The sequence below is a fragment of the Podarcis gaigeae genome (genome assembly GCF_964106915.1).
Source record: "Podarcis gaigeae genome assembly, chromosome: 10".
NCBI lineage: Eukaryota > Metazoa > Chordata > Lepidosauria > Squamata > Lacertidae > Podarcis > Podarcis gaigeae.
Window position 1 is genome coordinate 854,499 of NC_139686.1, and position 25,090 is coordinate 879,588.

At 55.4% G+C, this 25,090-nt stretch overlaps 2 protein-coding genes and 1 long non-coding RNA gene across 3 annotated transcripts in view; 1 reads left to right on the forward strand and 2 right to left on the reverse strand.

Moving 5' to 3' along the window:
* The window catches only part of LOC310826287, a 430,259-nt gene that overhangs the window by 207,322 nt on the left and 197,847 nt on the right, over positions 1-25,090 (reverse strand). The window lies entirely within an intron of this gene.
* The window catches only part of GCC1 (GRIP and coiled-coil domain containing 1), a 451,035-nt gene that overhangs the window by 161,793 nt on the left and 264,152 nt on the right, over positions 1-25,090 (reverse strand). The window lies entirely within an intron of this gene.
* Positions 1-25,090, forward strand: part of SND1 (staphylococcal nuclease and tudor domain containing 1) — a 228,676-nt gene that overhangs the window by 110,805 nt on the left and 92,781 nt on the right. The window contains exons 12-14 of the mRNA XM_083700134.1: positions 3,429-3,529; positions 12,245-12,355; positions 17,811-17,883. Of these exons, the coding sequence (XP_083556260.1) occupies positions 3,429-3,529; positions 12,245-12,355; positions 17,811-17,883 (285 nt within the window). The remainder of the gene's footprint in view (positions 1-3,428; positions 3,530-12,244; positions 12,356-17,810; positions 17,884-25,090) is intronic.

Genomic DNA, 25,090 nt, shown 5'->3' on the forward strand with positions numbered 1-25,090 from the left:
CTGGGACAGAGCAACGGGAGCTCACCCTGTCGCGGGGATTCGAACCACCAACCTTCCGATTGACAAGCCCAAGAGGCTCAGTGGTTTAGACCACAGCGCCACCCGCGTCCCTTTAGAAGCAGAATTACCCATGCTCTACCCTCAATCTACCTGGGGAAGTGTAAATCCTGCCCCTTCCAATTCTTCTGAAAATATATGGAAAGGGTGGTGGTGGTGGAGACTTCGGGAAGAACCTTCCGACAGCTAGAGCTGTTTGGCAGCGGAATGGGCTTCCTCGGGAGGTGGTGGGTTCTCATTCCTTGTTGGTTTTTAATCAGAGCTTGGGTGGCCATCTGTCATGGATGCTTCAGCAGAGATTCCTGCATTGCCAGGGGGGGGGGTTGGGCTAGATGAACCTTGGGAGTCCCTCCCAGCTCTCTGATTCTATGAGCCAGGCTTCCTCAACCTCGGCCCTCCAGATGTTTTGGGACTGCAAGTCCCATCATCCCCGGCCACTGGTCCTGCTAGCTAGGGATCATGGTAGAACAAAAACATCTGGAGGGTGCGGCTGAGGAAGCCTGCTATAAACAAACGGGAAGGAGGGATTTCCAATAGGGTGGGAGAATGGGGTGCTTTCAGGAGGCATCAAAGGGGGCTCTCGGCAGCCTGGGTCCCACCCCTCTGAGCAACTCGCTGGCTGCGGAGGTCCTGTGTCCCAGGGAAGCAGGTCTCCTGCCCTCCTTGCACCTCATTTGCGAGGCTTGACCCCTCTGCCTATTCAACCAGCACTTAACTCTCGGGGCCGTTCGTCCTTCTGAAGCTCCGTCAGTTTATTCTGGGCGTTTTAGTGGCCTTTCCATGAATGGGTCAGTGATTGAGTTCATCTCCGACGCTTTCAGGGCTGGTATCTGTTGCCTTGCCTTTAACTTGTGCATGTAGCTGTTTCAAATGCTTCTGTCAAGAGGCGAGATGCAGATCATTTGCATGAAATGCGCCAAGAACTGTTCCTGATCTGCACAGAGAAGCCGAGCGCCTGCACTTGGCTGCATCGCACCATTTCCCAAAGAGTTAGCGCATGTGTGTGTCGAGCTCTTTGTTTGACTAATCCTCCAGATGAGTCTTTCTGGAAAAGGGGAAAAAACCACGCAGCTCTTGCAGGTTCTGATAGCCTTGAAAGGCTCAGGCAGGGTGTTCCTGGGGGAGAGCTGCTGCCCGCACCCTCCCTGCTCACGTTGGCCATAAGTGGTGGTGGGGAAAGGGGGTCCTCATTGGATACTGACCCACCGTCTGTTCCAGTAATTTCGGGTAACCCAGCAAAACCTCATTTCAGTGAATACTTCACACTCCTGCAGATGCTTCTGAACGCAGCCTTGGCTTCATCCCTGCCTGCCCTGAATGTCCCCGTGTTCCTCAGAGGACGGGAGGGTGGAGGAATCCTCTTTCAGCCATTTAGCCTCAGATGTTTCTGTGCCGCCCAGGGCACCTGGTGTGCTAACTCTCAGCCGAATCCAGGCGCACGGGATGGGCTGCTCACGGATCCGGCGCTTGGTGCAGTTGCACCCGTTTCCCCAAATGGCACCACCGAGCTCTGCCCTGCCTCTGTGGCCATTGAGGCATCTGATCAGGCCTTGGGCCCGATCCAGCAAGCTTTTCTTGCATTCAGATGCTCTTGCAACCCATCAAGGAGAAGCTGGAAGCCTCGGGCGTTTCTGCCTCTGGGTCTGCCGCTCCTCCTCCTCCTCCTCCTCCTGGGTGCTGGTGCTTCTTGCCCCTTCCTGGGCCAGCGCCCGCCTTCTCCTGCCTGCCTGCCTGAGCCTCCGAGCGCCTTGTCTGTGCACAACCTGGCAGGCTCTCGCTGCTGCAGCATGTGCTGCCTTGATGGGCCTCCTGCTGGAGCATCAGATGCTCCCTTCGCAGCAGCAAAGCCCTCCTTGCTGGCGGCAGGCAGGGAAGTGTCCGCCAGGGGCAAGGCTCGTCCCGGCTGCCCTCTGCTCTTGCTCTGCCTGCCTGCCTGCCTGCCTGGGGGCTCAAGGGACCTCTGCTTCCCACCGCCAGCCTTAAGGCAGAAGAGTGAGCAGGCTTGCAGGGAGGCAGCGGTGGGAGGAGATGGGTATGGATGCTTGCAGGGCGAGGGAGTCCATGCGATGGATTGCAGACTAAAAAGGTGGGGAGGTTTTTCTGTGTGTGTGAAATAATTCTTTATTCGATTGTCCAAAATATAAACATACAACAAAACCATGTCCAAATCTAATTACCGAGATTACTCTGAATCTCCCGACTTCCTCCCGTCCTATTGATTCTATTTCAACGGCATATCAATACTTCTCCCTTTTTTCATTTTCCCAGATTATCTATACTTTCTGTGACATTACAAGTGTGTTTAAAATCCTGCTATTGCTTTAACCTGTTTACAGTGACTTTGTATATACCATATTTTTCGTCCCATAGGACGCTCCGTCCCATAGGACGCACCTACTTTTTTTGGGGGGGGGAGGGGGAATAAAGGAATTTCCCCCCCTTTATTTCCCCCACAAAACCAGCTTGGGGAACAGTGGGATGGCGGTGCTGTGCCTCCCCGCTGTCCCTGGAGCTTGTGGGGCTGGCCGATGTCTGCCCAGCGCCATGGGCACTCTGCTTCAGGGCGCCCCACACGCCCCCCGGTGCGCAAGGCTTGCCGACACCTGCGCGAAGCACGGGGCGTCCTCCGGAGGGCGCCCCGTGCTCCGCGCTGCAGGCTGCCGCCCGCAAGCCTTGCGCGCCCGGGGGAACTCCCTCCGGGCGTGCAAGGCTACGGATAGCTTCCTGGAGCCTGGAGTGCGAGAGGGGTCGGTGTGCACCGACGCCTCTCGCTCTCCAGGCTTCAGCGAAAGCCTGCATTCGCCCCATAGGACACACACACATTTCCCCTTCATTTTTGGAGGGGGAAAAGTGCGTCCTATAGGGCGAAAAATACGGTACATTATAAACATTTCCCGTTCTTTTAAAAAAATTCTTTTCTTCTTGAGTCTCGTGGCTGTTTTTTGCTGCTACATATTATACTTTATCTGTAAAATCTTTTCTCAACTTTATTTGCGAAATAGCAAATTTATTTTATTTATTTATTTTATTTATTTGCGAAATACCATATTTTTGGGACCTGTTCTCACGGTTTGCTTCCTGCCAGGCTCCCTGGCCCTTTCTTTCTTGCTTCTTTGGCTTGGCAAGTGGAGTCAGCCCTGCGGTGCCCACCTCCTGCCCAGCTCCCTGGCCCTGCCCATCCCAGTCCATGGTTGCCCCAGAAGCAGCGGAACTGCCCAGCTGGTACTGAGCTGGGATGGCTTCCTCTGGGCAGACGGGCACCTTTCTGCCTGTCCATTGCAACAGGCACCTCCTTCTCTCTGCCACGAGGTCTCCCCTCCTTAAGCCTCTGCCCTGCTGCTCCTTCACCTCTGCCCTGCCTCTCCTTCCAGGTCAACGTCACGGTGGACTATATCCGGCCGGCCAGCAGCGCCACGGACACGGCCCCTGCCTTCTCAGAGCGCACCTGCGCCACCGTCACCATTGGCGGCATGTGAGTATGGGATGTGGCAGGGCCCAATTTAGGTTTGATGTGGAGGAAGGGAAAGGAGAATGTTAGCCGCTTTGAGACTCCTTCGGGTAGTGATAAAGCAGGATATCAAATCCAAACACTTCTTCTTTAAGCTACTGAAGATAATGGGGCCCTTTCTGTGTCCAGCTGTCCTTTGTCAACAACAAATTGTTGCTGCTTTTTGTGTTGAATATGTGCTATATTGTCATTTATGGACCTAATAGGTATCTCAAGCCATTTGCATGTCACAAAATACGTATTTTATCAAAGTAATTGTTGAATTGAAATACAATTAAGAAGAAGTATATTAATAGTGAAATACAATTAAGAAGAAGTATTTTTTGGGGGGCCCCCATGAGATCCAGCTCCAAGGGCCTTCTGGCAGTTCCCTCATTGCGAGAAGTGAGGTTACAGGGAACCAGACAGAGGGCCTTCTCGGTGGTGGCCCCCGCCCTGTGGAACGCCCTCCCACCAGATGTGAAGGAAATAAGTAGCTATCTTATCTTTAAAAGACATCTGAAGGCAGCCCTGTTTAGGGAAGTTTTTAATATTTAATGCTGTATTGTTTTTAACACTCGATTGGGAGCCGCCCAGAGTGGCTGGGGAAACTCAGCCAGATGGGCGGGGTATAGATAAATTATTATTATTATTATTATTATTATTATTATTATTATTATTATTATTATTATAGTGGGGCACTAAGTTATAGCTTGGTTTAGCTTATAAGTAAATTTGGCACTGGGTACAGGGGGGGAGGGCCTGTGAAGGACGCCAGAAGGGCCCCGGGGGCCCATCCAGCCCCACAAGGTCTTCTCAACTGCTAGGTTGGCAGGAGCAGGGACTCAGGGGCTCCAGGGGGGAGAAGGCCACTTGTGGTGCCCAGCAGCTGGTGGTGGATGCTGAGGCGTCATAGAATTAGAAGGGACCCCTGAGGGTCATCCATCCCAACCCTCCGCAATGCAGGAATCACTGCTCACGAATCCATGACTGATGGCCATCCAGCTTCTGCTTCAAAACCCCCAAGAGGAGGAGAGTCCACTGTCTCTTCCACTGCCAAACGGCTCTTACCGTCAAAATGTTTGTCCGAATGCTTCGTCGGGAACTCCTTTCTGGCAACTTAACCTTCTGGGACAGCTCAGTTGGTCAAGCAGGAGCTTCTTCCTCTCGGGGTCGTGGGTTTGATCCTCGCCTTGGGCAGAAGAGTCCTGCGCTGCTGGGGGTTGGACTAGATGCCCCTCAGGGTCCCTTCCAGCTCTGCAGTTCCAGGATTCTGTGACTCCTGTTGACTCATCCGCCGAGCGCTTTCTCTGCCCCCCCCCCCCAGTGACAGGTGAGGAGGCCTTTTCCCGGCCAGCCAGATTCCTCTGCTTCTCCTCCCCTGCCCTCACGGCTTCTTCCCTGAGCAAGTGGAGCCCATCTCCTCCCTTTCTCACGGCTGGCGCTGTATCTCAGGACTCACGGGGAAGAGGCAGAAGACCTCATCTGTGCTCAGGGGCCAAGCCCCTCCTTTGAGGGCACCTGCTTCAGTCCCCAGCGGCTTCTCCGGGTCTGAGTGCGAGAGAGACTTTGCCTGAAAGCCAGCAGAGCTGCTGCTGCCAGCCAGTGTAGGCAGCACAGAGCCAGGTGGAGCAATGTGTAAGACAACTTCCCTGTGGCCAAGCCCTGCTGAGCTTTGGAGATGGGGGCTGGGCCTGCCTTCCTGCCCTGTGGGGTTTGGGCCTCTCCCTCCCTGCCCTAGAGCTTTCCGTGCCAGGATGCCCCAGGACCTGCCTGCCTCTTGCTGCCTGCGGGGCATTCGCCCGGCGTCTGATCTGTCGAATGCGCGTTTAAGGCAGAGGATTCTGTGCAGCTGGGGAGAGAGGCCGCCTTTGAAAGCCTCCTGGCTCGATTTTCCGGAGGAAATTGGGGCCTGCGTTCCGCATTTGTGGGAGAGCAGAGAGCTCTCTGCGGCTGCTTCTCGCTCAGCTTCCCTTTGAGGGGCAACGCTGCTCTTTCACAGCTTAACAAGATTCCCTCTCCAGCTTTCCTCCGCGCTCACCCAGCCCCATTCTTTCATGTGGGTCTTGCCTGAGAGAGTCACCTGTGCTGGCCCCTTTGCCCCCCCCCCAAATGCCAGAGCTGCTGCCGGGCCTTCGAGCCCCGAAGGCGGCTGGGTGGGTGAGGGTGGGCTCGCCTTGGGATCCCGCGAGGTGGGAATTGCGGGTCCCAACCTTTGCCCCAAGCTCCCATCCTTGATCTTCGGCTAACCTGCCCTGGACCCCGATGGAGGCTTTGGCTTTGCAAAGGCCAGGGGGAAACAGCTGGGCGGCATTTGCAAATGCCCCTGGAAATGGGCATGGAATTGTGTTCCTGGGCAGCTTCCAACATATATAAAAACACAATAAAACATCAAATGTTAAAAAGCTTCCCGAGACAGGGCTGCCTTCAGATGATCTATACAGCGGTACCTTGGTTCTTGAATTTAATCAGTTCTGGGAGTCTGTTTGACTCCCCAAACTGTTTGAAGACCAAGACGAGGCTTATGATTGGCTGCAGGAGCTTCCAGCACTCAGTCGGAAGCCGTGGAAGCCACGTCGGACGTTCAGCTCCCGGAAAACCTTTGTAAACCGGAACCCTTACTTCCGGGTTTGTGGCGTTCGGGGGCCTATTTATCCGACAACTAAACCTTTCGGGAACCAAGGTACCGCTGTAATTGCTCATCTCCTTAACATCTGATGGGAGGGTGTTCCACAGGGCGGGTGCCAACACCAAGAAGGCCCTCTGCCTGGTTCCCTGCGGCCTCGCTTCTCGCAGGGAGGGAACCATCAGAAGGCCCTCGGAGCTGGACCTCTGTGTCCGGGCACAACAATGTGGGTGGAGACGCTCCTTCAGGGATGCAGGGTGAGGCTGTCAGTACCAACACTTTGGATTGGGTAAAAACGGGAAGAAAGAGGCTGCTGACTAAACATGATGAAGGACAGTGAAAGTTGTTTGGCAGAGGAGCGGACTCCCTCCGAGTCCTTCCTGGGAGCTTTTTCAGCAGCTTTTGTGGACATTCCTGCATTGCAGGGGATGGGACTAGATTTCCCCTTTGGGGTCCTTTCCAATTCTACGGTTCTCGGATCCCCTGACTGCATGCTCTTCCCTTCATGGGATGGCAAGGAAGGCTTGGAGACCCCCAGAGACCCCCAAGCTGGCCGTTCTGGGCGGCATCCGTGGCTGCAGCCTCTCTGCTTCCCTCCACTAGGACCCGCCTCCCCCTGACAGCTTGTGGGGCCGCAGAGGCCTTGGATACGCCATGCGTGATGATTCTGCCATTAATCTTGACACCGTGGGGCCAGGCGCTTGCTGCCCTCTGACCACGACAAATGATGAAGCCGACCATTGCATGTACATTCGACATGCTGGTTGTGGCAAGAGTCCCTCGGGGGGGGTGTGTTGCATTTGTGTCCCCTTCCCCCCGCTCTGCTCTCCCTCCGACTGCCACCCCCAACCTCAGCCACAAAAGGTCAGATCGGCCGATTGGTAGGTGGTGCAAGGGGGGCTTCCGAGGGAGGGGTGGGCACAGCTGTTTGCAGAGAGCAGAGGCGGCCTGAGAGTCCTGGCAGTGTCCTGCCCCTGTGCGCCCCTCAAGGTTGATGTCAGATCACAAAGTCAGGGCATCGCAGATCTGCAAGGGACCCCCAAGAGCGCCCTGCCACTCCTCAAGATGGGAGTGGCAGGACGCCTCTGCGGTGCTGAGCGTGGAAGGCCTTTCTGGGTCCCTCGCCACACTGATGCCCGCAGTTCCCGGGGCGTGGGAGCCATGCAGTGTGGTCGCAGCTCCTCCCATGCCGGCCTGGCAGTGGCAAATTGGGGCAGAGCGATCGTCATGGGAATGGAGGTGGGCAGAGACCAGGGTCCCCTTGCCCTCTGCGTCTTGAAGGGGCAGCTCTGCCTCTGCTCTCTCTTGGTGCCAGAGGGAGCTGGCCGCTTCCTGGGCAGAGGGGTGCAGAGGGAAGGTGCCAGTCTCTGCCAAGGGATTTGGAGCCCCAGCTGCTCTTTGGGCAGACCCCCCTCCAAGCACTGTCCTTTTTTTGCTGAGATGCGGGGAGGAGTCAGGCGCATCTGTGGGAGGAAGGAAGATGGGAACATCCAAATTCTGCTGCGTTTGAGCATAGGATCCCTCTTTCCTCCTGGCGCTTCCAGAAACTGAGGAATCGGTTGAGATCAAGCAGGAGCCTTTGCTGCACTCTTTCCGGCAGCTGATGAAAACATTTAGACTAGCCTACCCAGTTGCTTGGGGGATGCGGGTGGCGCTGTGAGTTAAACCACAGAGCCTAGGACTTGCCGATCAGAAGGTCCGCGGTTCAAATCCCCGTGACGGGGTGAGCTCCCGTTGCTTGGTCCCTGCTCCTGCCAACCTAGCAGTTCGAAAGCACGTCAAAGTGCAAGTAGATAAAAGGTAAACGGCGTTTCCGTGCACTGTTATGGTTTGCCAGGAGCGGCTCAGTCCTGCTGGCCACATGACCCGGAAGCTGTACGCCGGCTCCCTGGGCCAATAAAGCGAGATGAGCGCCGCAACCCCAGAGTCGGCCACGACTGGACCTAATGGTCAGGGGTCTCTTTACCTTTACCCAATTGCTTAGAAAGTATTGTAAGTCTCTTTTAGTATTTTAACGTTGGTCTGTTTTAAAGTAGGGTTGCGATTCCAACCCCCTCAGTTTTACGGTTTTATCTTTTTGTAAAACCCTTTGAGGGTTTTCTAAAACAATCGAGCTGTGTGTAAATTTTATGAAATAAATAAAAACCAGCAGAAGTCTAGTTTCTGCTGTTTGTGGAGGGCAGAGCAGAGCCGCTCTGGCTACTAGCCTCTTCCAGGACTCTGTCCAGTCCTCTTTTAAAGCCATCCTAGTTGGTGGCCATCATTGCCTCCTGTGGGAGGGAGTTCCATAGGTTAACTGCTGCGTGAAGAAGGCAGGAAGGGAAGCCTGCAAGCGCCTGGGTGTTGCCTTGGCTGGGCTCCTTGCCTCCCCCACCCCACCCAGGCAGCCGCCCCCTTGCTGCTCCTCTTCTGCAAATCGCTTCCTATTAGATGCCTCGCTTGGCTGGCATCTGGCAAAGATGCGGCTGCCTCTGGGGAAGAGCCTGCCAGATGCTGAATGGCAGCACCCAGGGACAGAGCCCCCTCGGAGCAGCGGGACAGGGGGAGGCGGGGCCAGAGGCAGAAAGGGGCGGGGCCAGGAGCATCCATTTCCCCCTCTATGCAGCAGGAGCGTTCCTGCAGAGCGTCATGTAAGCCTCTCTGCCCGAAAGCAAGAGGTCATATGAGGACGGGATGTAGGGCGGGGTGGGGGGTGCGAGGGGAGAGTTCTGAGGGCCAAGCAGAGCCCCCCAGAGGGTCGGACCCCCCCAGGTGGCATTTGAGCTCAGTTTTGCACAGAGCAGACCCACTGAAATTAATGGACGTGGCTAGCTTAGGGGGCTGGGCTAGATCGGGCCCCCCCAAACTTGACCCTCCAGCTGTTTTGGGACTACAACTCCCATGATCCCTAGCTAACAGGACCAGTGGTCAGGGCTGATGGGAATCATAGTCCCAAAACATCTGGAGGGCCGAGTTTGGGGGTGTCTGGGCTCAGTGATCCTCAGGGGTCCCTCCCAGCTCCACTATTCTGTGATTCAAGGAATAGGTCTTCTCTTGAGTAAAACTGGGTGGCATTTCTCCCTGTGAGATTAGAAAGTGGTGAGAAGCGCTTTCTCCTCTCCTCACCCTCCTCCGTGCCCTGGTACCCCCAGGCAGTGCTCTTTGCAGCCCCCAAACTGCGCCTCTGCTCCTGGTCTGCAGCTGAGATAGGCTTGCTTGGAGGCGCGCCCACCCTTCCTGGGCAGGCAGGCTGCCCCGCACCTGGGAATTGGATGCGGGAGGCTCCTCTGCCTCCCTGGCGCTTGTGCCCGGGTGGTGGCTCCCCTGGCTGGCATGGCTTCCGTGGAGAGCTGGCTGCCTGCCAGGGATGTGCCTCGCTGCTTCCGGATGCTGCCTGCGGGGCTCAGATGCTGAATGGGGAAACCTTGCCAGCATGCGCTGCCTCGCCCCCCCCCCCCACGGCTGCCCTTCTCCCCCTCTTCCCCTCCAAGCTTTGGCTCTGAGCGTCTGCACAAACACCAACCGACAACCCTGCCTGGCGAAGGCGAGAGGTGCCAAACTTCAGCGGGTGGCTTTGGGTGGGGCAGCAGGAGGCAAGGAGGGGGGGCACAGCTTCCCAAAGCAGAGCAGCCTTGGGGGTGCTTCCTTTCCTCTCTGGGGGGCTGCTGCTTGCAGCTGCCTTGTGGGGGGAGGGCACCCCGTTCACGTCCTTGGAGCCGCTCGTGATTCTTCCGCGCCGGGTGGGAGGCAGCTGCCAGGGAAGGTGGGCTGCGCGTGCCGCGGGTGCCCGGCAACTGCCTGCCTGAAATAGGAGGTGCGGCAGCAGTGGCTTATTCCTGGCTGCCTGGCATTTCGTGCGGTGCCTCTGCAGCTGCCGCTTCGCTTGGCAGCCGATTCCTCCTTTGCAGATCTTCCCCGCTCGTCTCCCCCATCTCTGCCCAGCCTATTTCTGGCTCTTCTCTTGCCCGCCCACCCCCTTCAGGCGGCAGCAGCAGCAGCAGCAGCTCCAGGCCGGCCGTGAGGGGCTCCTTCCTGCGCTGGGATCTGGCGGGCGCTGGACTCGTGCCAATCGCAGCAGAGGCAGAGAGGCTCCCGGCAGAGGAGCCGGAGGGTTGAGGCCCTTGCCGGGGCTGTGGGAGTTTGGCAGCTGAGCCCACAGTGCCAAGCCCTGCCTGTGCCTCCCGGGAGGGGTGCCCACATCTCTGGGAGCCCCCCGAGCCTGATGCCTGGCCGCTGGCTTCAAACGCACTGGAGCAGTTGGCATTCTTCGCTTTAAAGCCATCCCCACGTGGAGGGAAATAAATCGCCTTGCTCCACGTCATGCGCCTGTTTGGCCGCTGCGCTTGGCAGGACTGGCACTGCGAGCTAATCCCCGTTCATTGTAGGAAATCCATCTTTCTTTTTTTCTTTCTCTCTCATTCTCTCTCTCTCTCTCTCTCTCTCTCTCACACACACACACACATATATATATATAAACATACCATTTTCAACAGTAATTCAACATATTTTTATATCTTATTCAATTTTTTTGACTTCCATCAGTCCTGTCTGAAACTTTTCCAATCTAATCTCTTAGTATACATTTCTTATTTTCCCTGTTACATTTAAAACTCATAACCAGTATCTCTATTCTTTATCTGCTTTGTAGCACTTCATATATTCCTCCTTACAAAACTTCTTGGAGTCCTACTCGCGTAATTTGTTGGTTACAATTGCTTTTCTTATAGTTCAAAAGAAATCCACCTTTCAGCCTGGCAAGTGCCTGCCCTGTGGAACTCCCTGCCTCTTGACATGAGGCAAACACCTTTCCTGTCCTCTGCAAAGCATTCCTGACCCAGATGCATGCAAAGTTGACGGGAGTTTAAACCTGTTTCAGTCTTGTGACTTTCCCCGTGCTTTGTTGTTATTTTTTTCTTAGTAATTTTATTGCTTTATCGCTTTGTAAACTGCTTTGAGTTTGTTTTTAAAATAATAATCACACCGTGTATAAATTTTATGGGGGGGAACACTGCACCCCACCTCTCAGGGGGGAAACAGCAGCAGAAAAAAGAGGGAAGCCCCAGGACCCTCCGCTTCCCCCCTCCCTGTCCTGCATGCAGGGGGTGCCCAGAGTGGGGGGTTCTGCAGAGTGAAAAGAAATCCTAGGATCTTTCAGCCACAGGTCTCCTCACCCCCCTTGGGGTCCCCCTGCTTCCAAGAGAATGGTGACACGGATGAAAGGAAGTCCTTCTTCATGCAGCTCATAGTTAAACTACGGAACTCCCTCCCACAGGCAGGGATGGAAACAGAGGCTGTTAGACCTTTAAAATACATCATTTAAGTTCCTTCGAAAGTTCCCATCTTCCCTTGGATAGAAAAAGATTATGCATTTAGCAAGTTTTTTTGTTTTAAAAAAGGGTTTACTTACAAATTCACCAAAGGTCAGATTCATGTGTTATTCCATTCAGCATTTAGAAAAAAAATTGCAGAGGCAGTAAGACTTGACTTAGTTTGATCCTGGCTTGTTTTTAGGAGGTAATTTAATTATTGTTTGATTTTATACCAATGTTATGTATTTAATATTAGCTGCCCTGAGCCCATTCTCGGCCAGGGAGGGCGGGATACAAATAAAATATGATGATGATGATGATGATTTCAATGTGGTGAAAGTTCCTAAATCATTGGTATAGGAGCTCAAGAATGGCTACAGAGCCCAGAGCCCCTCTGTAAGCTCAGCACCCCAAGGCCCACCTCGCAGGGAGGGAGGGAGGGGTGGCCAGGCCTGATCTCTGCAGGGTGAATCAGCTGGCATGGTAGAGATTGGGTTCGGGCCGAGGGGTTTTCTACCGCTCCAGAGGGGAGATCCTGTACCAGTGGGTCCAAATTGTAAGGACTAAACATTAGGAAGAACAGTGAAATGGCTGACCTTCAAAGAAGGGGGACTCTGTTTCATCGGAGGTTTTTAATCAGAGGTGGGGTGTCCATCTGTCATGGATTCTTGATCTATCATTCCTGCGTTGCAACGGGTTGGGCTAGATGGCTGCTGGGTGTCCCCTCCAATTCTGTGATTCCAGCTCCCGCCACTCACACCTTTTCCTCCTCTTCCTCTCTTGCAGCAATATTGCCGAAGCCTTGGTCAGCAAGGGCCTGGCCTCCGTCATCCGCTACCGACAGGACGATGACCAGCGGTCCTCGCACTATGACGAGCTGCTGGCGGCTGAGGCTCGGTGAGTGGGGGGGGCAGGAGAGAAGGGGGCTGAGGAGTGATGGGGGGGGGGCAAAGCAGTGCCTGGAAAGGGCTGGGGGGGGGGCGAAAGAGAGGGCGAATCCCCTTTCGCTGCCCTTTCAGGACTGCTGGGCAATGGAGCTATGCTCACCGGACCTCTTCCGTGGCAGGGGGTGGGGGGAAGATGGGACAAGGAATGTGGAGGGAGGGGCAGCCCCGCCTGGCCCGGGAGTCAGGGGATCTTCCACCCGCTTCCCAGGGCGGCAGCGGAGGTGGCAGGGAGTCTCTTTGGGCTCTGTTCCATGCCCAGGCGGCTGCCAGCTGCTGGCGAGGGGCCACACCTCCCTGCTGCCCAGGGACAGGCTGTTCCATGGCTCCAGCCACCAGCTGTGCTTCAGGCCCCTCGGAGAGCCGAGGGCGAATTCTGCCGCTCTTGGGAGGCTGAGAAGCAAAAGTCCCCTTTGCAGAGGCTCCCCCACTTTGCTCCTTGGGGCAGGCCAGCGGCTGTGCCAGAGGAGGCCCTGAGCCGTGGGTCTAGCTTGCTTGGGGTGTGGGCGTGTGGTGCAGCCCAGCGCCAGGAAACCTGTTCCGCTGCAGGAGCATTTATTTTTATGCCATCTGTTGGCCACTCAGTCTCTTCTTAGCCTGGCAAAGAGGAGACCGAGAGGAGACAGGATAGCTGTCTTCCAATATCTCAAAGGCTGCCCCGTGAAAGAGGGAACAAGCTTGTTCCCGTGGCTTCATGGGAAAGGAGATTCTAGCCGTGCCCTGCCTTGGAGGTTTTTAAGCGAAGCCTGGATGGCCGTCTGTCCTGGACGCTTCAGCTGAGATTCCTGAACTGCAAGGGGTCAGGCTGGATGACCCCCAGGGTCCCTTCCAGCGCTACAATCCTCGGATTCTATGATTCTCTAATACAAGGCAATGGGAATCCTCTGCCGGGGGGCCCTGCTGCCATCCTGAGCCCCCCCCTCTGCCTGCCGGCTCCTGGGAGCTGTCTGCCCAGAATGGCGGGTGTCCGTAGAGGGGGCCTCCTTGAACCAAGCACTCCTTGCTGGCTGCTCACGTCGCATGGACACAGAAGGAGAGAGGCTGCAGGATCAGGCCAGCGGCTCATTATGGAAGAAACCCACAAGCAGGACTTGAACTCAAGAGCCCTCTTCTGTCCCATGGGGCAGGAGGATCGACTGGCTGCAACTGTGGAGGGCAGAGCAGAGCCCTCTCCTGTGGGGCAGCAGGAGAAGGACCCCTTGGCTTTTCCTGGGAGAGGGCTGGGTGGGTGGCATCGCAGACTGGACTAGGGGCGAGTGGGGTGGGCGTCAGGGTTCTCTGGGGCCCCTCAGACCAGCCTGGCAAGGTCTCTCTCGGGTGTAGCTGCTGTGTCTTGTCTTTTGCTCTTTAGGGGGCAGCAGAGAGAAATCGGACCCTCCGTAGCCCCTTGCCCGCCTCTGCCGGAGAGCCCCTTCTTGCAGCCAGCAGCAGGGCAAGTCCTTGTCAAGTGACGCAGGGGGGGCCGTGAATCTCTCCCCGCCTCTCCCCCCCCCCAGCCCTTATTAAGAGTCTGTTGGCCACCAATTAGCCGAGCCTTTTCGTTGACAGCTGGGCTGAAAACTTGCAAGCCTGCAGCAGAGAAGCGGAAAAGAGCAAAGGCGGCAAAGCGGCACGGCTGGCGCCGGGGAGCGGGTGGGACCGCGAAGCCAATTACCAGGCCGGCACCACGCAGCGTGGGCCCAGCCCTGACGGATGTTCCTCCAGCAGGGGGAGGGAGGGGAAGCAGGAGGGAGAGAGCGGAGCCCCCTTGCCAACCAGCCAGCCGCAAGGGTTGGGAGGAGGAGCCCAGCTGCTGAGCAGCCAGGGCGCGGCCAGGCGAGGGGCAGGATCAGGCCCCCTTGGCTCCTCTGTGGGCCGGGCGGCCGGCCTGATGCAGGAAGGCAAAAGCACTTGCTCAGCGTTTCGGAGCGTGGCCTTCCCGTGGCCAGAGCGGCGTCAGGGTCTCCTGGTGCCAACATGATGCCCGTCTAGTCCAGCCTCCTATTCTCCCAGTGGGCAACCATCTTCCCATTATGGCAGGGGTGCCCAAACTTTTTCAAAAGAGGGCCAAATTTGATGAAGTGAACATGCGCGAGGGCCGACCAAGGACATATACTGCCACGGGGGCCAGATTAAATCAACCGGCAGTCCGGATTAGGCCCCTGAAATGGACTTGCCTGCATTATGGGAAACCTGCAACCAGGATCCAAGCACAAGAGTAGCTCTCTCCTCCTGCCATTTTCAGCACCGAATCCTGAGAGCCTCGCCTTGCACCTGAGCATAGCGGATGAGTTTTTGGACCTCAGTCAGTGTGAACAGTGCAGGGGTTTTGGGCAACCGGGAAGGTCGGTGCAAGGTTTGCACTGGTCGCTCAGCCGCCCACTCTCTGCGCCCCACCCCAGGCCTCTGTCCTGCTGCCCCCACAGACCTCGTGCGCAAAGCAGCCCAGGATGCGAGCAATGCGATTGGCACGAAAGCTGCCCAAATGAGCTCAGCGTTGGATGAGGCCGGCCTCTGCTGGACTTCTGGGCAGAGGAGGGAGCGAGCTGCTCCTGTGCTTGGATCCTGCATGCAGGCCTCTTCCATCGGGGCTCCTGGCTGGCCGCTGCGAGAAGAGGGCCCCTCGGGCCTCATCCTGCTGCAGCTGGATGCCCTTAACTGTCACCTTGCCTCTCTCTCCCCCTTCAACTGAGATAATGTCCTCTGCTGCCCCTTCTTAAGTGCGTTTTCTTGTCCAGTATTCCTAAAGACGGGAAGGCCGGCCAGCATGAGTGCCCTCCCTCCCCAAACCCAGCATTGTGCCGGCTGGCTTCCTGCGAGCAGCCAGCTGCCGGTGCCCCATTGAACCGCGGCCGGATTCAGCAGGCCGGCCGGCCAGCCCTTCGCAACAGAGCAGCCTGCTCAATGACTTCTCCACAAAGGCCCGGCGGGATCCCTGGCGCTCCTGCCGGAGTGTTTTGTGCGTCTCGGCTCGGCTGAACAAACGGCAGGCCCCGGCACGGGAGCAGCCATTGAGCGGGCCCAGCGGGAGCCGAGGGAGAGCCGGGCTCGGAGAATTGCAGAGCTGGAAGGGGACATCTAGTCCAGCCCCCTGCAAGGCGGGAATCGGAGCGGAAGAATCCCTTGGCAGAGGGCCGCTTGACCTTTGCTGAAGAACGGCCAGTGAAGGAGAGCCCAGCACCTTCTGAGGCCATAGAAGCATAGAACTGTATGCTTCGAAGGGACCCCCAAAGGTCATCCATCCCACCCCCCGCAATGCAGGAATCGCAGCGGAAGAATTCGCAAGAGAGGGCCGCCTGTCCTCTGCTTAAAGCCCTCCAAGGATGGAGAGTTGTTCGCCCTGCAAGGGAGTCCTTTTGTCCAAACAGCTCTTCCCACCGGAACGGTCTTCCTTTTGGAGGACCCCAAGGTGCAGCAGGGAGCAAGGAGGACGGAGGGGATTGTGTCTGTTTCTAGGGGGGGGGGGGCGGGAGGGGGGCTGCTTGTCTCAGAGCCTGATGGCGCCGTTAGATTGCAAGCAGGCGATGGCGGCGGCAGCAGCTCCTCTGCTTCAGGGAGGCTTGATAGGAAGAGGGAAATGCAATTAAAAGGGAAAGGTTAGCAGCTGGCCGTGATTGTGGAGAAGCAGTGGGAGGAACAGCCTGCCTGCAAATTGGAAATCCCTCTGCTCTCTCCCCCCACCTCAAGATTCCTGAGATGGTGTTCCTGCAAGAGAGGGGAGAGCTCTTGGCGAGCCTCTTATAGGAGAAGTGGGGAGTCCCTGTGGGGCAGGGGAGCTACAGGAGGAAGGTGCATCAAGGCGGGGAGCCAAAGTTTTTCTGCTTGCCTCGTCACACGAGAACTCGTGGATGTCCCAGGAAGCCAAACGTGGGACCATTTGGGGCAGGTCGAAGGAGGCGCAGAGTTAAACCGCAGAGGCAGGGATGGCCACCAACTTGGGTGGCTTTAGAAGTAAGGTAAAGGTAAAGGTACCCCTGCCCGTACGGGCCAGTCTTGACAGACTCTGGGGTTGTGCGCCCATCTCACTCAAGAGGCCAGGGGTCAGCGCTGTCCGGAGACACTTCCAGGTCACGTGGCCAGCGTGACAAAGCTGCATCTGGCGAGCCAGAGCCGCACACGGAAACGCCGTTTACCTTCCCGCTGGTAAGCGGTCCCTATTTATCTACTTGCACCCGGAGGTGCTTTCGAACTGCTAGGTTGGCAGGCGCTGGGACCGAGCAGCGGGAGCGCACCCCGCCACAGGGATTCAAACCACCGACCTTTCGATCGGCAAGTCCTGGGCGCTGAGGCTTTAACCCACAGCGCCACCTGCGTCCCGGCTTTAGAAGAGGAGGAGGCAAATTCAGAGAGGAGGAGAGGGCTCTTGGGGGCCACTAGAGGTTCCGGGCCCTAAGGAAGTCAGACTATCCTCCCCCAGGGCCAGGGCCTTTTCAGTGATGACTCCAACCTGGTGGAATGCTCTGTCCCATGAGACCAGGGCCCTGCAGGATTTAACCTCCTTCTGCCAGGCCTGTAAGACAGAGCTATTCCGCCTGGCCTTTAATTTGCATTCAGCCTGATCTTTTATTTCCCATCTCTTCCCCCCTCCCCCCTTTTTATAAAGACTGCCTGCTCTGAGACCCCACAGCTAATTCTCCCCTGGCCTCCTCGCTGGCCCAAGTAGGACCAATTCAGCCAGCTAGCCCTTATCTAATGCTTATTTCCCCTAAATTGATTTTTGAATTTTATTGTTATTCGTATTTTTATACTGTATTTTATGCTGGGTTTTTTTTTTTTTTGTAGCATCAATTAAGTGTTTTAAATTTGTTGTAAGCTGCCCTGAGCCCGGCTTCCTGAACCGGGAATGGCGGGGTATAAATAAAAAAATATTATTATTATTTATTATAGTCAGGGTTGCTGAGCTCTGCGCCCCCCCCCCCCCGTCATTTTCTGGAAACCACAGGAGGGGAGAGGGCTGCTCTTGTTCTCAGATCCTCCTTGCTGGTCTTGCAGAGGCAATTGCCGAGAGCAGGATGGTGGACTAGCTGGGCCTCTGAATGCAGGAATCGCAGCCAAAGCATCGCTTACAGGTGGCCATCCGACCGCTGCTTAAAAACCTCCAAAGAAGGCTTTTCAAAACCCTCCTGGCAGGTGGCAAGAGGTTGGGCTCTGATGCCCAGAGTTGGGGAGAAACCTGGGAGTTTCCCTGAGAACCGAGCTGCTCGTGGCACGTTTTGCATTTCCCTCTTTGGTGCCTTAAGGCCAGGAGGAATTTCTGGCTGCTTCTGAGTCTCCCTGCTCCGGGTACGGAGGGAAAAGCCCTTGGAGGGAGATCCAGGCTTCTGAGCCCAGGGCTGCTTCTCGACAAGCCTCTCAGAAGCAGAAGGGGGCTCCTCCTGGCCTACCCGCTGGCTCCTTTGACCGTCTGATTGCTTCCCCCCAAAAAACAGGGCGATAAAGAACGGGAAAGGACTGCACAGCAAGAAGGAGGTCCCGATCCACCGGGTGGCCGACATCTCTGGGGTAAGGAAGGCAGAGAAGCAGATCCCATCAGTGTCCTGGCGTGCTTGTTTTTTGTTTAAAAAAGAAGGGCAATGTGTAGAACCGTAGAATTGTAGAGTTGGAAGGGACCACGAAGGCCATGCAGGAATCTTTTTGCCCATGACCCTGAGATTCAGAGTCTCCTGCTCTCCTGACTGAGCTCTCTCTTAGAAACTGGAGAGAAGGGAGAGGCCTAGGTTTTCTGCTGGCATCTCCGGAGTCCTGTTCTCAGCCCTCCAAGTGAAAGCTTTGGAAAGGCGCTTGGTCTTGGCCTGGAAATGGGTGCCTGCCTCCCAGGCCGGCAGCTTCCACGGAGCTTCATGGATCCAGCTGGGCCAAAGGCAAGGCTGATGGTCGCCACTGGGAGGTGTTTGTTTTCGTTCTCTCTCTCCCCTTCTCCCCCCACCTGCCCAGCGCCTGTCTCCAGAATCTCCCGAGGGGTCAGGCCGTTTCCCAGGCCCATTCCCCCCTCCAAGCAAAGACCCCCAAAATGAAACTCTGCAGCCCTGCTTGGTTCTGAAAGAGAAATGGAAAGGGTGTGTGTGTGGGTGTGTGGGTGTGTGTGTGTGTGTAGAGCAGGGGTCAGCAAACCTTTTCAGCAGGGGGCTGGTCCACCATCCCTCAGACCTTGTGGGGGGCTGGACTGTATTTCGGGAGGAAAAAAGAACGAATTCCTATGCCCTACAAATAACCCAGAGATGCATTTTAAATAAACGGACACATTCTACTCATGTAAAAACACCAGGCAGGCCCCACAAATAACCCAGAGATGCTTTTTAAATAAAAGGACACATTCTACTGGTGTAAAAACACGCTGATTCCAGGACTGTCCACAGGCCAGATTTAGAAGGCGATTGGGCCACATTTGGCCCCCGGGCTTTAGGTTGCCTACCCATGGTGGAGAGAGAAATAGAAAGAGAGAGATGCATGCTGGGAAAGCGATAGGCTTTTCATCAGCCATCGACCTGACGCTGCCAGGAGGGAAGCCTCCTCAGCAGCTGTTGCCCCCCCCCCCGAATGAGAGCACAGGAGATGTTCTCCAGGCAGCTGCAAATTCAGGCCCTCAGGAGCAAAACTGCCCTTCCAGATCCAGCCAGGGCTCTGTGGGGACATTTGCATTGCTTCTGGACTTGGGCTGCCGAGATCAGCATCCTTGGGGGAGCTGGACGCCCTGGCAATAGGGGGGTCTGGTTGCCACAGCGTCCTTGGAAGTTTCGCAAGCAGCCTTGCGACAGGCTCCCGAGAAAGTCGAGGAAAGAGAGGAAGAGAGCCTCTTGCAGGTCAGGGATGGACAACGCTTCTTTGCATGTATGTGGCAACGGCTGCACGGATGTTATTATCCCAGAGATGGAAGGAAGAAACACTCCCGACCAGGGAAGAATGGCAAACCAAGTTGATGGATGGACTCTGTCGAAATGGCCAAATCAACTGGGAAGCTCAGGGACCAAGAAGACAAGAACATTAAAAAGAGAATGGGGAAAAAATCATAATTAGGAGACCATTGTAAGCAGATGGAAACGTTAGCAGGATTTTAATCACACTTGTAAAGTGACAAAAACTATGGACAATTTAGATGGATAAGAAAATGGGGATAAAGGATTGATGTGCAGTTGTAATTATTGACATGAGGACCCCTGGACCGGGGGGCGGGGGGGGGGTCTTGTGATTCAGAGCAATCTCTTCATATGGATTTTTAATTGATTTTGTTGTAAGTTTATATTTTTTAAAATCAAATTAAAATCATTTTACGAAAGGAATGGGCAAAGCTTCCGGGAGCAGAGAGCAGGAGGTTCTCGAAAGGGAGAGGAGTACCGTTGGGCCCTGCGCTTTTTGGCTTGTTCCTATAGGATCTAGAGTGAGGAGCAGGGAGGTGACCAGGTTTGCTGATGACAGTGGATCGTTGTAGGTTGTTGGAACAGAAAGAGATTGCCAAGAGCTGCCAAGAGGACCTTGCCAAACAGAGTGGATGGGCAGTAAATCCTTGTGAAGTGATGCGTGCTGGAGCAAAAATAATAAACCTTAATTTCACATATACGCTCGGTGGCACTGACATACCAGGGACGACACCTGGCGATTGCAGCAGATAGCTCCATGAAGGTGCTGCAGTTTGGAAAAGGCAAATTCCACGCTGGGGAGCATCAGGAAGAGAATTGAAAATAAAACCGCCAATATCATGGCACCCTTAGAAAAGGCTCTGGAATCCCATGCCGGTTGACTCGCCTTGAAAGGAATATTGCTGAGTTGGAAAAGATTCAAGAAAGGACACCCAAATTGATCGGGGTGGGGGTGGGACTGCCCTGTGAAGAAAGGTCCCAGGGTTTGGGACTTTGCAGTTTAGAGAAGAGGCGAGGAAGAGGCAACGTGATAGAAACTGCCTGGGCTGGAGAAAGTGGAGAGAGGGGTTCCTTCCTCTCTCGTAACCCTGGGACATCCAACGAAGCTGGATTCAAGACAAAGAAAAGAAAGAACTTCTTTGTGCAGTGCAGAGTTAACCTGTGGAACTCCTTCCCACAAGAGGCAGTGACAGCGACCAGCCTGGATGGCTCTAAAAGAGAATCAGACAATTTCATGGAGAAGGAGAGGGCTATTGACGGCTGCCAGCCAGGGGGGCCAGAGAGATTAGGCCTCTGAATCCCAGCGGCTGAGAATCTCAGGTAGGCAGAATGGGCACCTGGCTGGCGACTGTGAGAACAGGATAGTGGACGAGACGGGCCCTGGGCCTGATCCAGCAGCCCTGCCTTATCCCCTTCTCATCGGCGCACGGAGTTGGATTCGTTTTGCCTTTTGCTTTCTGTGCCAGGCGTGCCCTCGCTTGCAGCCGCAGATGGTGCCGCCCGGGCCAAGACCCTCCTGCCTCTGCCGCCGGTTCCTTCAGCGGCTCTGAGCCTTTGCCAGGCAGGATCCCTGGCAGCCCTGGCTCAGCCCTGGCATCCCCACCTCCTCCCAGGCCCTTGGGAAGGTGACCGGCGGGCAGGTGACCAGAGCGACGAGCTGAAAGGGTGGGCAGCCCTCCTCTCTGGGCCCCGTGCCCTCCGCTGAAAGGATTCTCTGAGCGGAGCCTGCCAGGCCGCAGAGCTGGCGACGGAGCTGCGGAAGCCGCCTCTGGCCCCCCCTGCCCCCTCCTGGTCTCCTGCGCCTCCTCATTAAGGCACCTTGATTGCATTTGAGCAGCTTGGCTGTGCAGATGAGGCGGCTGCGGCTAAGCGGTTTGAAACCTGCGCGGCGGGCAAGTGATCTAATTCTGGCCGGTGCCTGGAGGCATCTGATTAAATGCGCCGCGTTGTCACCTGACGTCGCCTTGCAGCTGAGCACGTTTGCGCCGCCTGCCAGGAAGAGAGCCCTATCAATGCTGCTGCCCCCCCAAAAAAAATCAGGGGTCGAGCCCCCGAGGCTTGCAAGAGAAACCCTGGACTGCTATCCTTTGCCTCCACCTTCTCCTTCCACTGCCTGTCTTGGCTGATCCCTCTCCCCTCCAAGGCATGTAATCCTGCTTTGGAGTAATTTACTAAATAATTTAAGTCATGTAAGACAAATCTGCGTCCGCTTCCCTTCCCGCTTCCAGCGCTGCGTCCCATTATGGGGCATGCGAGAGCCACAATCGCGGAGTGACGGGGTTGGGGGGGGGGAGCTCGTTCTCCGCACCCGCCTGGCTGTCCTTCCACAAAGTCCTTGCATAATTTTGCATAATTGGCAACGCTTCACATAAAAGTAGAGTTATGATTCTATTTTTCTCCATTCTATTTATGCATAATTTCCTTTCCATTCAGAGATAATTAACGCTGGGGAGGTTTTGAAATAATAGCAGCTGTCCCCGGCTTTTCTCCGTCTTGCTCTCTCCTTCTCGGCCGGGAATCTGAATCGAAGAATCATAGGGCTGGTACCCCAGGGGTCATCTAGTCCAACCCCCGGCAATGCAGGAATCTCACCTACAGCATCCATGGCGGATGGCCACCCAACCTCTGCTTGAAAACCTGCAAGGAAGGAGAGTCTGCCAGCTCCGTTCTACTGTCAATCAGATATAAACCGTCAGAAATTTCTTCCTGATGTTTAGTCTGAATCTCCTTCCTTGCCATTTGAATCCACAGGTTCAGGCCCTGCCCTCCAGAGCAGGAAAAAATAAATGTGCTCCATTTTCCATGTGGCAGCCCTTGAGCTATCTGGTGATGGTATCAGAGCTCTTATTAGTCTCTCCTTATCCAGGCTAAACAAGCCCAGCTCCTTCAACCGTTCCTCATCAGGCCCGGTTTCCAGACCCTGCGTCCTCTGGTTTGCCCTCCTCTGCCCACCTCCCAGCTTGTCCATATAGCCCAGGGGTTGGCAAGGTTTATCTTGCCTGGGCCGTATCAGTCCCGCGGAGATCCCTCCATGGGCCGGATCGCGCCCACCCCCACAATTTTTGGCTTCTGTGCATGTGTGCCCACGATTTTCGGTGCCTGTCTATGTGCAGACACGATTTTTGGCACCTCAGAAGTGAGTCCCTGCAAGCACTGCGCCGGTTTAGTGTGTGCAGGCAGCTCGGTTCAGGAGGGGCTCTTGGGCCGGTCAAATGACCTCCGCGAGCCATGGGCCTTAGATTGGTGACCCCTGATATAGTCCATGGGTAGGCAACCTAAGGCCCGGGGGCTGGATCCGGCCCAATCGCCTTCTAAATCCAGCCTGCAGGTAGTCTGGGAATCAGCGTGTTTTGACATGAGTAGAATGTGTGTTTTTAATTACCATATTGTTTGCTCTATAGGACGCACCCAACCTTAGGACGCACCTTGTTTTAGAGGGGGAGAACAGGGGAAAAAATTCTCCCCCTCTCTGCGCAGCACCCCTTCAGCAATGGAGGGAGAAACGGAGCCCCTTCCATTTCTTCTCCCGCTTCGCTGAAGGGGCGCTGCGCAGCTCTCCCTCTCCCACATTGCCTTCGCCTTCAGTGAAGACAACCCGAAGCCTCCGGAGCGTGGTGGGTCCCCCCCCCCCAGCCCCAGAGACCACACATTCGCTCCATAAGATGCAAGGACATTTCCCCTTAGATTTTAAGAGGAAAAAAGTGTATCTTATGGAGCGAAAAATACTGTAAAATGCATCTCTAGGTTATTTGTGGGGCAAATAACCACCCCAAAAAAATATAGTCCGGCCCCTCCCTTGATCTCAAGAAATGTCCCCTTAAGAAAGATCGGCTTGCCTTCCTCCTCCTCCTCCTCCTCCTCCTCCTCCTCCTCGATGGCTCCTTTCCAGAATGGCTCTGCCCTGCCTCCCCAGTTGGAGGCCAGTTGCTGGAAACCACAGGAGGGGACCGTTGCTCTGGCACTCAGACCCCGCTTGCAGCTTTCCCTTGGGGGCATCTGGCTGGCTGCTGCCAGAATGCTGGACTAGATGGGCCATGGGCCTGATCCTGCAGGCTCCCCCGTGGTTCCTCCTCCTCCCCCCTCCCCATCTAATCCTGGCCTCCCTGCCAGCCAGCCCAGCGGCTGCCTCCTTCTCCTCCTCCTCCTGCTGCTCCTCTTCAGTGCCCGGCCTCAGCTGCTGGAGAGAGGCGGGCAATCGATGGCTTTGCCGCCTGCCCCCCCCCCCCACGCTTTGCTAGTCTAGTCAGGCAGCTCCGGGGTGAGCGGGAAGCAGGCGCTCAGCAAAGTTTCCTTGGCTGCAGCAAGTTTCTCCTCCTTGGCTGCCCCTGTGCAGTTCATTTTTCTCAATTACGGCAAGAGCAAAAGAAAAGGCCACCTGGCTGGCTGTGGAGCTGAGGCGCTCTGCCCCCCCCCCCCATCGCTCTCTCTCTCATACACACACACATTGGGGGGGGGGGAATAAATCAGCCGCTGGTGACTCTCCATCTTTGTGGGGAAACAGTCCAGGCTGCAGAGTTTGAGCTGCAGTTTATCCTTAGGTCCCCAAGCCAGCCAGTGCGCAGAGCCAGGCTGGATAAGGCCTTTCCCAGTCCCAGCCCAGACCCAGATGCAGTGGCCCCGATTTTGGGGTGCTCTTGTTTTCCTACTCATACTGTGTGTGTGCGCGTTTATTATTGAATTTTTTGTTTTACAATTTAAAATACTCGTTTAAACATCCTTAAAATATCAATTACTTCCCTTCTTCTCTTTCCATGGTTCATTTTACGTATCATAAATCCCTGCATATTTTACAAAAACTATACCATTCACTATTCCATTATTATATCCATCAAAACTTACTTGCACTGTTGAATTCATCTTAAGGCTGCCAACGTTTTCAGGTGTACGCAATTATTTCCCATATATTTCAATAAAAGTTTTCCAATCTTCTTTAAACATATGTTCTTCTTGTTGTCTTATTCTATGTGTTAAGTCTGCAAAATGCGCATATTCCATCAGTTTAAGTTGCCATTCTTCTTCCATTTGGGGGCTAACAAAACACGGGCCGCAGTAGTGGCATACATGAATAACCTTTTCTGACACCTGGGAATTTCTGTCTGAAATATCCCCACCAAAAGGGACTCTTGTTTGTTTGGAAAAGTACTTTTAAACACTTTTTTCATTTCGTTATGGATTATTTCCCAGTACTCTTTTACCCTTTTACAAGTCCGCCACATAGGATAGAACGTTCCCTCTGCCTCTTTGCCCCTCTTCTCCTTCTTGGGCATCTGGGGGGACTGGGAAAGGCAGCCTCCCTCGGTGCCACAGCCAATCAGGCCTTGCCAGGCCCTGGAGCGGGGGGCTGGTGCGCTGTGATTCAGCTGTGCTTCCTGCCTTGAAGGGTTGGACTAGAGAACCCCTGGGGTCCCCCCTGGCCCTACAATTCTATGCTTCTACGTTCCTTCACCAAACTCTCTGTTCCCTCCCTTGAGGGCAGCTCCTTACAGCCTTGGGAACTTGTTGCTAGAAGCTGTGGAAGCAGTTAAAACCTGGCCCTCTGACTGCGAGGAGGCATGCCTATTTGTGTGGGGAGGGGGGAGAGGTTTCCGTGGATCCCCGTGCCCCCCAAGAAAGCTGAGCCTTGCTCAGGAAGAGCCGTGGCTTCCAAGCAGCGGGGGAACAGCTGCTTTGCATGCAGAAGGGTCCCTGGAAGCCCTGGACAGCAACTGGCGCAGGCCAAGCTGATCTAGACAGCCCGCTTGGCTGGGCTCTCCCTCTTCTGCCCGCAGCTCCTGTGGGGGGTCGGCAGAGCCGGGAGACCCCCCTTGTGCCGCTGCCCCTGGTCTGCCCCAAAGGGACCCCAGCCGGTGCTGAGC